General features: G+C 43.6%; 1 protein-coding gene and 1 long non-coding RNA gene across 5 annotated transcripts in view; one reads left to right on the top strand and one right to left on the bottom strand.

Moving 5' to 3' along the window:
* Positions 1-702: 702 nt before the first annotated feature.
* LOC309862016 lies at positions 703-1,903 on the bottom strand. Its single transcript, XR_014310284.1, has 2 exons — positions 1,753-1,903; positions 703-934 (listed from the first exon to the last, which is right to left on the bottom strand). It is a non-coding gene; the product is annotated as an uncharacterized lncRNA (long non-coding RNA).
* Positions 1,904-2,058: 155 nt separating this feature from the next.
* Positions 2,059-13,905, top strand: part of ARHGAP26 (Rho GTPase activating protein 26) — a 445,382-nt gene continuing 433,535 nt past the window's right edge. For 3 of the 4 annotated variants that reach the window (XM_082725249.1, XM_082725248.1, XM_082725250.1), the window contains exon 1: positions 2,062-2,618. In XM_082725249.1, the coding sequence (XP_082581375.1) occupies positions 2,465-2,618 (154 nt within the window). In that variant the 5' untranslated portion in view covers positions 2,062-2,464. Of the gene's footprint in view, positions 2,619-13,905 lie in introns of all 4 variants that reach the window. The other variant, XM_082725247.1, reaches the window with a different exon arrangement.

Below are 13,905 nucleotides of genomic sequence, written 5' to 3'. Positions count from 1 at the left end.
TTCATTTAACATTTGTTGAATATCATGTGTCAGTGCCTTTGTGGCAGATTGTTTTTTTAAGACATGGCTGTAACAGTATCTCACAGTATCTCACTTCCCCACCTTGAGGCATAGTCTCATTTCTTTCTCTTTGAATCTGTGAGAGATTGTGACTTGCTTGTAGTTATTGACAGTGGTAGAAAATTGTGACTTCTAAGGTTAGGCCATAAAGGGTGGTGCAGCTTTCCCCTTGTGAGATGGGGCATTCACACTAGAGTCCTGAGACTGCCATGGAGTGAGGAAGTCCAAAGTCAGGCACACAGAGAGCATGTGGAGAAGCCCTAGGCCCATCCAAGGACAGGGAGCAGCTCAGCCAACCACCCTTGCTCCGATGCCTGTCACCATCTGACTGAGAAAAGAGGAGACACTCTAAGATGGAACTACCCAGCTAAACTCCCCCAGATTCCTGACCCATAGAGGTCATGAAAGAAAACAGATTGTTATTTTAGACGTTAAGTTCCAGTGTGATTTCTTACGTATCCATAGAGAACCAGAACACCTACCTTTTAAGTGCTCAAAATACAGCATTAAGTACATCTTTCTCATCCTTGGCAAGTGAGGAGCAACTATTTTCAGGGTTTTAATTATCTATCCCATAGCTGTTTGGGCCCGCTCTCAAGTCTAAATATGTAGCTACAACACCAAACAGATCACACTCATTCATTCATTTCTACATTCAATAAACCAATCAATTTATTTCTCAACATAGATGTCTTCTCTGGCTCCTGAGTTGGCAACTTTTCCCTGTGTTTCCCAGCACTGAGGACTTCTGTCTCACCGAGCAGCGCTATATTGCTTTTCTCCCGTCTCTCCCACCGACCAGCAGCAGTTAAGTTCATTCTGTTCTTCATCTTAGTATCCCCGTCATCTAGTTTAGCGCCTGCACACAGCAGACCTATTTCAAAAAAACAAACAGGAAAACCTTAACTGAAGGAGAGCCGCTAGTTCCTGGACATACAAAAATTCATTCAGGGACAGTCTTTATCCTCCAGGAGTTCACAGTTCAGCACTAGGCACTGTGGGAACCACCGTGACAAGTGCACTAAAGTGAGGGGCTTGGTTGATTCCAGTGGTGGAAGAGGGACAACAGGGCAGCGACCTCGGGGTAGGAGGTGGGGTAAGATTTATTCATTTATTCCACAAATATTTGTCAGTCACCGGAGTACGAATATCACTCACAGCACGTGGTGAGCTCTAAATTTTTGTTACTGAATGCAAGCCGCTGGTCTAGGTGTTGTGAATGCAGCAGCGTACAAGAAAACTGCAGTGGTCTGTGCCCTCGGAAAGCTCACAACGTATTGAAGGACAACAGGCAGGACGTAATTATGTAAAATTGTGCTAGATGCCCAGCAGGAAAACAACAGGCGGCTGAAATCTCCTAAGGATGTTAGATCCTTCGGCTGGGGGCAGCGGTGGGCGGATTTTGAGCAGGAGTGGCCATGAGGGGGACAGACTGTGGGGGGCGAGAAGACTGCAGACAAGAGAAGCTGGTAATTCAAAAATGCAAATAATTTCTGCTTGACTGGAATAAGGAGCGTGTGTTTAGAGTTGACATGGTGGTTCGGTGCGCTCGAGGTTCTCCCAGGGTAGGGAGCTGCATTTTGAATGGAAAGCTCCATTGCCCAGCCGTTGCAGGGCGGGCTGAAGGGAACTGCAACCCTAATTCCCAGTTTTTTCATGCTAGGCATATTTAGGGTTCTCTGTTTCCCAGACCTGCAGAAGCACCACTTCGGGTTCGAATTCGGGCCACAGTAAGTCAACAAGATCCGGAGTGGGAAAGGCCCAAGCACCGCAGCGATCTTCCCTTTAGCACCCGGTCTGCAACACCGTGCGGGCGGGAGGGGGCGGAGCTTGTGTTGCAGACCTAGGCGATGGCGTGGACCCGCCCCTCGCCCCATGCCCCGCCTCCATGCCCCGCTGATTGGATCAAGGCCACGGAAGGGCCGGGAGTCCCCGGGAGGCAGGGGGGTCGGGCTGAGGCGGGCGTGCTGATTGGTCCGACTTGGATTAGGTCACCACTAGCAGGTTCGAGCGGCCCGGACGCCGGCGGGGCTGCTGAGGCTGCTGTGAGAGGGCGCTCGAGGCTGCTGGAGAGCTATCAGGAGAAGGAGGCGGGGAGGCGGCGGCTGCACTCGCTCGCCTGCTTGCTCGCTTCCCGGCCCCGCTGCGGGTCCGTCGCTGCGTTTCCTGCCCGCCGGCCGCTCCGTGGCGCGCCGCCGGAGCAGCCGCCCCTCGGCCGGGTCCCCACTCCGGTCGGGAGTCGTGCGCGCCGGCGGACACAGCGCGGAGGGCGAGCCGGCGCCACACCTGTGGAGCCGGCGGGCGTGGGGGGTCCCGGTCGGGGTCCCGCCGCGTGCGTGCTCGGGGCTGCGGGCCTCCCGGGCGCTGGGGGAGGCGCGCCCCCCGGCTGGGCGACGCGAGCACTATGGGGCTCCCCGCGCTTGAATTCAGCGACTGCTGCCTCGACAGCCCGCACTTCCGAGAGACGCTTAAGTCTCACGAAGCGGAGCTGGACAAGACCAACAAATTCATCAAGGAGCTCATCAAGGACGGGAAGTCACTCATCAGCGCGCTCAAGAGTGAGTGTCCCGAGTCCGGCGGGGACGGGGCCCTGACGCGTCAGGGCCGTCGGGCGGCTCTCGGCCCTGGGCGTCCGCGCGCCGGCGGCTGCCGTTCCGCCCTGGGTGCACTGAGGACCGGCGGTAGAAGCTTACAGTGGGGCGAGAAGGGTTCGTAGGATGGGCGAGCCAGCAGCAGTCGACGAGGAAGGGCACCGGCCCCCCGGCCGTTGGCGTTCTGGGCTGGCCGGGAGGTGACCGAGGGCGAGCGGGGCTCTGGGGCGCGGCGGCTGGGTGTGCGCGGCACACAGGTGTCCCAGCAGCCGGACGCCTGTGCCTGGCGCGCTGCACCCGGTTGGGAAATGCCGTCGCGTCCATCACGCCGGCTCCCTTGGGTGAACACTCGCTCACCCTTGGGTACCCAGCCGCGGAAGCAGAACGTGCCCTGCCAAGGGGGCGCTACCTCCCCTCAGGAGAAGGCGGCTCGGGATTGCTTTGCTCTCAGTCTGCCAGCCCGCCCGGGGCCGCCGGGTTCTCCGAAAGGCACTGGCGCTGCCAAGGAAGGGCTGGGTGGAATGGTTGGTGAGCTCGCGGTTCCGGGCGGTAGCGGCCGCCGGTGACCCAGGGCCGTGTACGTGTGCAGGTTGTGATTCTTGTGTTTAGCAGAAGGTGACAGCGGTGGGAGTACAGCATCAGAGTGTTCCTTTACTCTAAACCGTGGGCGAGGGTTTAAAAATAGAACATATCCTGACTCTCTCCCTCTCCCGCTCCCTCGCTCTTTTACCTCTCCTATTACCCTTGAAAACTCAAAGGTTTTAAGGGAATGTCCTCTGGCCTCACTCAGAAAGTAGAAGTTTAAGCTCATCCTTCAAGGTTCTGGAGCCTTTTGTAAAACCATTTTTAATTATTTCCTTTTGGTGGGGAAGGGGGCGGGGCGGAGCGGGGCGAAGAAACGAGATTTGCATACTGTGTATGATTTTCTCTTGACTTTTGCAGAGCCAGAGTTTCTCCTGGGCAAACAAGAGTCTTCTAGGGATGAGCTCCTTGGATTGTGAGGTCGTTTTTGGTGCCTTGTCAATCTGCCCGTTTAAAAATAGTTCGGTCCATCTTTTAGTTTTGAGAATCAGGAATGACGTGAAGGAAGATAGCGGAATTGTCTTTGACTTTACTTTTCCTGCCTGTGTGATGGATTTCTTAATAGGCCATACCTTTCAGCTAAGACAGGATGCCCTGACTGTGCGGGGTCCTACCTGTGAAAATTCTTCCCAGGCCTCTTGAAAGGAGACTTTCAGAAATCAAGGGCCTGAGATGTCATTTTTTGGATCCTGTTGCGTCTAAAAATGAAAAGGGAGATAGTGGAAGCCCAAGACAGCAATTGCCAGTTTTTTGGGGTAAAATACACATGAAATTGTGGTGTGAGGAGGTTCCTCAGAGGCAGGGTCTCTGTTGATCTGAAGCCTATGAATAACTCTTCCTTTCTCTGTGACATTCCTTGGTTCAGGGAACACTCCACCCTGGGTTTGGAGTAAGTTAGGAGCCCCCTCATAGATTGGGCCCATGCATTTTGACTGAATCTCAGGCTGGGTTTAAGTGGGCTTCTGCTTTTTTCAGCAAACATATGGAGTGTCTGCTGTGTGCTGGGTGCTGCCCTGGGCTCTGACCATGGAGCAGTGAATATTCTGTTCTCCTGTGGCTACAGAGACTGACTCCTTGCCAGTGAATTATCTCATGTTATTCATTTTACAAATGAGAACATAGGCTTGGTGGTGTCGCTAGTCCAGAGCCACACAGCTCCAGCAGTGGGGCCTAGTTTTGAGCCCCTGCATGGTCTGAGCCAGAGTTGGAGTTCCTGCTAATACAGAGCTCGTAATCCTTTCCCATCCTGCTTACCCACAAAGGACCCTCTGGACCAAGCCTGCTAGATTTTGGAAACTGCACTTGTATGTCTGTCTTGAGTATGCGTAGGGTGCATTTGTGTGACTGGAAATTTATTTGTCGCTAGTCTTTTTTTTTTTTTTTTTGCCAGGAGTAAGAATTTCTTGGGTAGGAGGAAATAATGCAGCGATAGGGTTTAAGAGTTATTTAAGTTGTCTAATGGAATGGAGCAGCCCTGTAACTTGGGGGAGAGCCTAGTAAGGAACTTATTGTTCTAATCTCTGTATATCCAGTTGTATGTATTAACTATGCTCTTTGCAACTAATACTTGAATAGATAATGTGTGACCTCTTCAGTGGAAAGGGTGGAGTTGATTGATCACTCTTTCCCAGATTTCAGGCATTCCATTATCATTAGGTGCTTGCTACAGTGTGTATTACTATCTTAGGATTTGTGTACTATTGTTTTTTTCTTCTGTTCATCTTTCTTAATACTGAAAATGTAAAGTCAGTGTTTTTAAAACTAATTACACAAAATAAATACGTAATTATATAAATAACCCTGGTTTAGATGATTTATAGTCTTAGCCAGCTATAAAATTTTATGGTTTTATATTGTTTCCTTCGTGTGTTAATTTGAGGCAATAAAATTAGCCTCTTGGGATTGCCAAAGTTCAGCTTGATCATTGTTATTACTACTTTTATTTTATGCATGAAGAAACGGAAGATCAGAAAGGTCAGTTACCTGCCCAAGGTGACAAAGCAGTTAGGTGTATTTAAACCCAGGTTGTCTGATTCCAAAGTCTGTGCACTTAACCCTGAAGCAAAACTGTTGTTGAGGTCAGTTGTCTCTTGAATCCCCTTGAGGATCTGATAAATAACACCCTTCAAGTTTTTCCCTGGAGTCTAAGACTCTCCTCTGGATACATAGAAGAGAAACAGTAAAGTATTTGTGACCTACCTTGGTAACTCTTTGTCAGTTTTTTCTGTCCTGATTTGTCCAGGTCTTTTCTGTGGGTGTTCATATGCCCAGGATTGTTCTGTACCCTGATGAATCAGTGTTTCAGTCAGGAGGATTTTGTATGTTCAAGACTTTCTATTTTTCTGTAGAGAGGATAGCAGCTTCAATGAAATTCAGACATGTGGAGTTAAGTTTTTACATTTCTTTAGTTCAAAGCTTAATCCCATCACTTACTGGTTGACTCGACAAATCACTGAACCTGAGCTCCTCCTATGTAAAATGGTAGTAGCCACCCTGATCTTGTGTTGTGAGGACTAAACAAATCATTGGTTGTAAAGAAGCACTTAGCTTGGACCCTGGTGCATAGCACTGCTCACTTGCTGGTAACTATAATCATCTTCCAGGATTCAAGGTTATCAAGACTCAGAGCAAAAGTCAGTAAGAGCAGAGGTATATTTTTTGGTTTGGGTGCAGGGAATTAGGCTTATGTCTTCTTCATAATTTACACAGGTGTGTATGTATTAACCACTGGGGGGGAAGAATCCTGGTAATCCTGTTTGTATAATGTGGTTATGCCAAAAAAGTCCCACAAATTAAAAAGAAAAAAAAAAAAGTAAGTCTTCCAACATACTTCTTGTTCCTAATAACATTTTGGTAACTTAAATTTTCAACCTTCTTGATATATTAACATACCCCTTCAGTGGCAGGGCTGGCTGCCTCTCTCTTGCCTTGCAGAAGAAGCTCGCAGAATGCTTTGGACTTCATGGCTGGTCTCATGGACCCTGTGGCAAACCAAATGTGGTTTCACAGAAGTGAAAGTGAATTAGGCTGTTGGTTTTGAGGAGTGGTATGGGATTTCAGGAACTCTTTCTTTCCTTCTTGATAGTTGGCTTATGGATTTGTTCCTGTATATTTGGCGTCTGCTTTCTGAGATAAAATGGATACCCTTATTTTCATAGTCTAAGGTGGGAGGGTTGGGGTGAAAATTCAAAATTTAAAAATATCAATTCTTTTAAGGTATAATTAACCCTTCCATATAGTTCACTCACTTATAGAATCCAATTCAGAGGTTTTTAGTACATTCATAGAATTGTGCAGTAATCCCCACAGTCTCGGAACATTTTCATCACCCCAAATGTTCACTCGGAACATTTTCATCATCACCCCAGTGGGAAATTTAATTCCCACTGGCAGTCATTCCCCATTTTCTCCAGCTCCCCCTGCCTCTATTGCCAGCCCTTGTCAACCACTAGTGTATTTTCAATCTTTATAGATTTGCCTATTTCGAATATCACAGGTACAGTTTTAGTAGTTTCCTCCTAAGTAGGGTGACCAACTTTAGGAATAGAATTTTTTTTTAAATTTTATTTTATTTTTTCAGTGTTCCAAGATTCATTGTTTATGCGCCACACCCAGTGCTCCATGCAATACGTACCCCCCTTAATACCCACCACTATGCTCACCGAACCCCCACACCTCTTCCCTCCAAAATCCTCAGTTTGTTTTTCAGAGTCCACAGTCTCTCATGGTTTATCATTGGAATTTCAGGTAGAACTTTGAATCCATAAACTGCTTTTTTTCAGGGGGTTTAACTAGGGGTGAGATCCCAAAGATGGAACAGTGTCCCAGAGCTAGGAGAAACCCAGGTATGCCTTTGTGTTTCAAATCCATGGGCAGGAAGTAGATTAGTTTTGGTTCATGGTACTGTGATGGATACAGAGGATACCAAGATAAAATGAAGAATCTAGCCCCTTCTATCTGTGAACTTTCAGTCAACTTGAGCAGGGTATGTGCTGCTCCGTAAAGCCTTACTTTGGGGTCTTGCCCTGATGGGTGACATACAAAATGAAGCAAATGCATTTATACTTATGTTGTTGAGCCTGTAGTATTTATGAGAATCTTTGGAGATGATGTGCCTTTGTTTATTAGGTCCCACTTATAATTAGGTCCCTTTTTTGTTTATAAGGTCCCTCTTATAGTTAAGAGACTATATTTTTATGGCAGTTTTTTAGGGCACTTACCAAGTACATGTCACTTTGCCAAGTGTCTACATTGTCTCATTCATCCTTATCACCATCCTTTGAGATGAAACCTCTTACTTTTTTGCATCTTAGAGTTGAATAACTTATCTAAGTTCACATAGCTAGGAAGTTGTGTAACCAGGTTTTGAACCTGGCAATAGACAGTAGGGCCTTCTCTTGAACATGTCTCTTCTTTGCCTTCAGTAACTACAGTGGTAGTGAAGATGCAAATTCTTCATAGATTTACACCCAAGAAAGGAGAAGCATGCAGCAGGTGCTAGGTTAAGTAAAAATATTGTGCCATTGGTTTTTCAGATTCTGAGACCTGGGTAGGCAAAGAATAGCTAGTATTTTGTATTGTGCTTTGGAGTTTTGTGTTCCTTTCCATCATAAGATTAAAGATAGACTAGAATGGCAAATGAGGGTGTCTGGCTATCTCTTGGTTTTATATAACAGTAGAGTTTCGCTTTGGATATGCACTGAGTGATTATCAGTGATTCTTTTTAAAAATGATTTTTAAAATGTAGTTTTATAGCATTAATTTCTTTTTTTAATTAAAAATTTTAAATTGATGTATCATTGATATATAACTTTGTATTAGTTTCAGGGGTACAACATGATTCTGCATTTATAGATGTGAATGATCACCACAATACTCTAGTTAACATCTGTCCCATACAGTTAAAATTTTTTTTCTTATGATGAGAACTTTTAAGATCCACTCTCAGCAACTTTCAAACATATGCTACAATATTATTAACTGTAGTCAATATGCTGTACATTACCTCCTATGACTTATTTATTTTATAACTGGAAGTGATTCTCTTTTAGTTGGGTAATAAAGCATCTAACAGGAAGGCCAGAAACCTGTTCCCTGGTCTGATTTGATGTAAGATGAATGGTTTATCCTCTTTGCTCGTTGAAACGAGTTAAAAAAAAAATCGGGAGTTGCATGCTTTATTATTATTTTTTCTGTTTTGAATTTATTACTTTTGGTTAAAGTTTTATGCTTGAAATCATGTCACACTTTTGTAGTTCTTGAGATTTGGCATAGGCTTTTTGCATTAGCAAGATGAGCCCTTCATTCGAATGGCCTCCCAGAGGATGTTCACTGCCAACCTGCTTTGTTTAGAAATAATTATATTACTTACAAAATCCTAATAGGACAAATGGATATGGAGTTAGGTAGCCAAGAGGTTTTCCCAGTTCCTTTGCTTTGCTTTAGCATCTTGCAAATGAAGAAAGAAGGCATTTCCTAAATATTTTTAAATGGTTGTAATTTGTAATATTGACATTTGGAATATTACTCATACAAATATAAACAACAATAAATTATATCCAAATATAATTTTGTAGTTTTTATATAACATTGACTATAAAAAAGTTCTTCCACGTTAATCCATTCTCTTCTCTACTGGGTTGAATAAATTGCATCTAATCGATAGTTCTCAACCTGCTGATGAAGGTTTAAGGTCCCTCTTATAATTAAGAGACTATATTTTTATGGCAGTTTTAGGTTTATAGAACAGTTCAGTGGAAAGTATAGTGCGTTCCCATATAACACTATATACCTGTTCTTCTCTATTTCCCCATTATTATTACTATTTTTAAAAGGGTTTATATATTTGAGAGAGAGAGAGCAAGAGAGAGCATGAGCAGGGGCAGGGGAGAGAGAGAAGCAGACTTGGCCACTGAGCAGAAAGCTCGAAGCAGGAGTGCATCTCAGGTTATGACCAGAGCTGAAGGCAGAAGCTTAACTGGCTGAGCCACTCAGATGCCCCTCTATTTCTCATAATTATTGACATCTTGCATTAGTGTGGTGCATTTGTTACAGCAGTGATATAGTAATATTAACTGATGTCCATGGCTCACATTAGGGTTCACTCTTTGTGTTATATATTCTGTATGTTTTGATAAATGTTTAATAATGTGTATTGGCCATTGCAACATCATACAGAATAGTTCCACTGCCCTAAAAATCCCCTTTGTTCACTTACTCATTCCTGTGCCCCTATTTTTGGCAACCACTGCTCTTTTTACTGTTTCCCTAGTTTTGCCTTTTCCAAAATGTCATATATTGTGCTTGGAATCATAGGGTGTTTAGCCTTTTCAGATTGGCTTCTTTCATTTAGCAATATGCATTTAAGATTCCTTCATGTCTTTTTGTGGCTTGATTGCTTATTTCCTTTGTCATTGACAAATATTCCTTTGTTTGGATGTACCATGTGAATGTATCCATTTATTTATTGAAGGGCATCTTGGTTGCTTCCAAATTTGGGCTGTTTTGAATAAAGCTGATAGACACATTTGTCTGTAGGTTTTCAACTCATTTGCTTTGAAATACCTGGGAACACAACTGCTGGATCATATGGTAAGAGTGTGTCCAGTTTGTAAGAAACTGCTAACCTGGGGCACCTGGGTGACAATTAAGCATCTGCCTTCAGCTTGGGTCATGATCTCAGGGTCATGGGATTGAATCCTGCATGGGGCTCCCAGCTCAGTGGAGAGGCTGCTTCTCTGTCTCCCGCTGCCCCTCCTGTCCACTCATGCATGCTCACGTTCTCACTCTCTCATTCTCTCTCTCTCTCTCTTTCTCTTGTGCATGTGTGCTATCTCTCAACTAAATAAAATTAAAAAGAAAGAAAGAAAGAAAGAAAGAAAGAAAGAAAGAAACTGCTAAACTGTCTTTCAAATATCACTTCCAAAGTGTTGGACCATTTGTCTTCCCAGTAGTAAAGTAAGGAGAGCTCCTGTTGCTCTGTGTCCTCACCAGAATTTGGTGTTGTCAGTGTTTTGGATTTAACCATAACAGACATGTAGGGTTTGTTTCATTGTTTTTGAAATTTGGCTCCCTAATAACACAATGTGGAGCATCTTTTCATGTGTATTATTTGCCCACTTTGCATTATCTTTGATGAGGTATCTGTTCAGGTCTTTTGCCCATTTTTTAATTGGGTTGTTTGATTCTTTTTTGTTGAGGTTTTTTTTTGTTGTTGTTGTTTGTTTGTTTGTTTGTCATGAAGTACAGACAGACACTTTAATCTTCTGTAGGTGCGCACTTCCTGGGTGTTCAGTAAATTCACAGTGTTGTATAACCAGCAGTGCTATTGCTTTCCAGAACTTTTTCATTATCCCGAACTGAAACTTTATACCCATTAAACAATAACTCTTATTTTCCCCTTCCTCCAATACCTAGTAGCCTCTGTTTTACTTTCTTTTTCTATGAATTTGACTACTCTGAGTACCTTATATTAGTGGAATGATACAGTATTTGTCCTTTGGTGTCTGATTTATTTCACTTAGCATAATGTCTTCAAGGTTCATCCATGTTGTAGTGTGTGCCAGAATTTCATTCGTTTTTATGGTTGAATATCTTATTTGTTGGGCTTCCTTACCAAGAACTATAATTAAGAAATACTATTCTTTCTCCTTTAAATAATAAAAAGCTCTTTTTCTGCTCTTCATTTTTCACCCCCACAGAATGATCACTGAGAGTTGGAATTGACCTATCAATTTATCATGAGTGCTGGTCATGAACATGATGTTTATGGTTATTTCTTTCTTTAAATATTTATTCATTTATTTTAGAGAGAGTGAGGGAGCACAAGCAGGAGGGACAGGGAGAAGGAGAGAGAATCTCAAGTAGACTCCACATTGAGCATGGAGCCCAAAAGGGGCTTGATCTCACAACCCTGAGATCATGACCTGAGCAGAAACCAAGAGTCAGAGGCTTAACTGACTGTGTCACCCAGGTTCCCCTCTGGTTATTCCTTTTAAAATAGCCATTTGTTGTAGGTCAGCCTATTTTGGGGTAATTGTTTTTGTTTTAAAAGCTTTATTGAATTAGAAAATTCACCAGTTTTAAGTGTATAATTTATTAATTTGTAGTTAGTTTACTATTATCAGTCCATTCCAGTTTTAGAACATTTCTGTCACCCCAAAAAGGCACTTTTTATTCTTACCTTAAGCCTCAGACAACAACTAATCTACTTTTTCCTGTCTCTGTAGATTTTTCTTCTGTGAAAATTTAGGCCAAATGGAATCATACTATATGTGTTTTTGTGCATCTGGCTTCTTTCAGTTAGCAGAGTGTTTTTAGATTAATCCATGCTGTAGCTTGTATCAGTGGTTTATTCCTTTTTATTGTTGAAGAGTATTCCATTTTGTAAATCATACTTTCTTTATCCATTCACCATTTGATGAACATTTGGGTTCTCATTTTTGGCTCTTATGAATAATGCTATAATGAAGATTTGTGTACATGTCTTTGTGTGGACATAGGTTTTCATTTCTTATTTCATTTCTTATGTAGGAGTAGAATTGCTAGATTCTATGGTAAACTTAGGTCTAATTTTTTTAAAAAACCTGACAAACTGTTTTCCACAGTGCAGAACATCCTTTTAAATTCCCATTAGCTTTGTATAAGGGTTCCAGTTTCTCTACATTATCACCAGTGCTTGTCATTGTCTGCCTTTTTTATTGCAGCCATCCTAGTGGTTGTGAAGTTGTTAATCTTGGTTTAAATGTTCATTTCCCTGTTCACTAATGACGGTGAGCATATTTTCATGTGCTTATTGACCACTGGTACATTTTCTTTGCTAAGATGTATATTTAGATGTTTTTTGTTGGACAATGCTTTTTAAAATAAATAAATAAATTTATTTATTTGTTTGTTTGTTTATTTATTTGTCAGAGATCACACTTAGGCAGAGAGGCAGGCAGAGAGAGAGGAGGAAGCAGGCTCCCTGCCGAGCAGAGAGCCCGATGGAGGGCTCTATCCCAGGACCCTGAGATCATGACCTGAGCAGAAGGCCGAGGCTTTAAACCCACTGAGCCACTCAGGTGCCCCTGGACAGTGTTTTATGTCTGGGATTTTCCCCTTTATTTTGTTCCATAAAACATTTTTTTTCTTTTTCTTTTCTTTTTTTTTTTTTTTAAAGATTTTATTTATCAGAGAGAGAGGGAGAGAGAGCGAGCACAGGCAGACAGAATGGAGGCACAGGCAGAGGGAGAAGCAGGCTCCCTGCCGAGCAAGGAGCCCGATGTGGGACTTGATCCCAGGACGCTGGGATCATGACCTGAGCTGAAGGCAGCTGCTTAACCAACTGAGCCACCCAGGCGTCCCTGTCCCATAAAACTTTTGATGATTACATGAACAGTATTCAGTATAGTTTCTCCATTTGTCCTCATTTGGAGATTATTTTGCTTCTATTTGCTTTAACTTCAGATGCATTTGACTGCTCAGTTACAGGATGCCAGGGCTTAGGATGGTGGTTCTTAGGAGACTGAATTTCCCATTTCTGGTTTTGTAATGCCGACAGCATCCCACTGGGCAGAAGCCCCAGACTGGATTTCCTAATTCTGGTCATACTGATGTTAATGATCACATACTAAGTAATGATATCAAGCCTCATGAATTGATGAAATGAGAGTGGGCCAGGGAGGAATAGTAATTACCAGTGAACTGTTGGGGAAAGGAACTCTTGAAGGTGACTTTGTTCTCCTGTCAAGGCCATTGCATTTTAAAAAGCTAGCCAAGGGAGAGATTCCAGTATGAAGCTCATAACAAAGTGGTTAACAAAGTTAAATTTCTGACTGACCTTAGTTTTTTTTTTTTTTTTTTTAAGATTTTATTTATTTATTTGATAGAGATCACAAGTAGGCAGAGAGGCAGGCAGAGAGAGAGGGGGGAAGCAGGATCCCTGCTGAGCAGAGAGCCCGATGCAGGGCTCGATCCCAGGATCCTGAGATCATGACCTGAGCCAAAGGCAGAGGCTTAAACCACTGAGCCACCTAGGCGCCCCTGATTGACCTTAGTTTTGATTTTTAAAATGATAACCCAGTGTGTTTCAAATGATATATTTTTTTGTTGTGAAAGGAAGACTTATATTTAACAGATTTGGAGCCTTGCTCTGCTCTTACTATGTCCTCCAAGCCCTAGAGTAATGGTTTTTGGGGTGGCAGTCACAGGTGCAGAAGTCATTAAGTGGGAGTGTGCAGGGGGTGTTGAAGACCAGCAGGGAGGCCAGTATGTTTGGAGGAACAGTGATGGCAAAGGAACCGGGAGTAAGTCCAGGAGGCAGGCCATGGTGTGAGTCCCAGAAAGGACTAGGTGTTTCATTCCAAGTGTGATGGGAAGCCATGGGAGATTGTGGTGTAATCCTGGTTGTGTTTTTGAGAGATCGTCAGGCTGCTATGCAGAATAGATATAGTGGGGGCAAGAATGGAGGCAAGGAGACCAGTTAGGAGCTGTTGGAACCGAAGATGTAAGAGGTAGTGACACCTGGGGCTGGGGCTAGGGTGGCAGCACTGGAGATGGTAGTATTTTGAAGTAGAGCCTACAGGATTTACTGTTTAATAGGATTTAGGCTATGAGAGAAAAGAGTCAGGTCAAGAATGATTCAAATGGGGGAGCCTTGGTAGCTCAGTGGGTTAAGCCGCTGCCTTCAGCT

The sequence above is a fragment of the Mustela nivalis genome (assembly GCF_964662115.1).
Source record: "Mustela nivalis genome assembly, chromosome: 3".
Taxonomy (NCBI): Eukaryota; Metazoa; Chordata; class Mammalia; order Carnivora; family Mustelidae; genus Mustela; species Mustela nivalis.
This window is presented reverse-complemented; position numbering and strand designations above follow the sequence as displayed.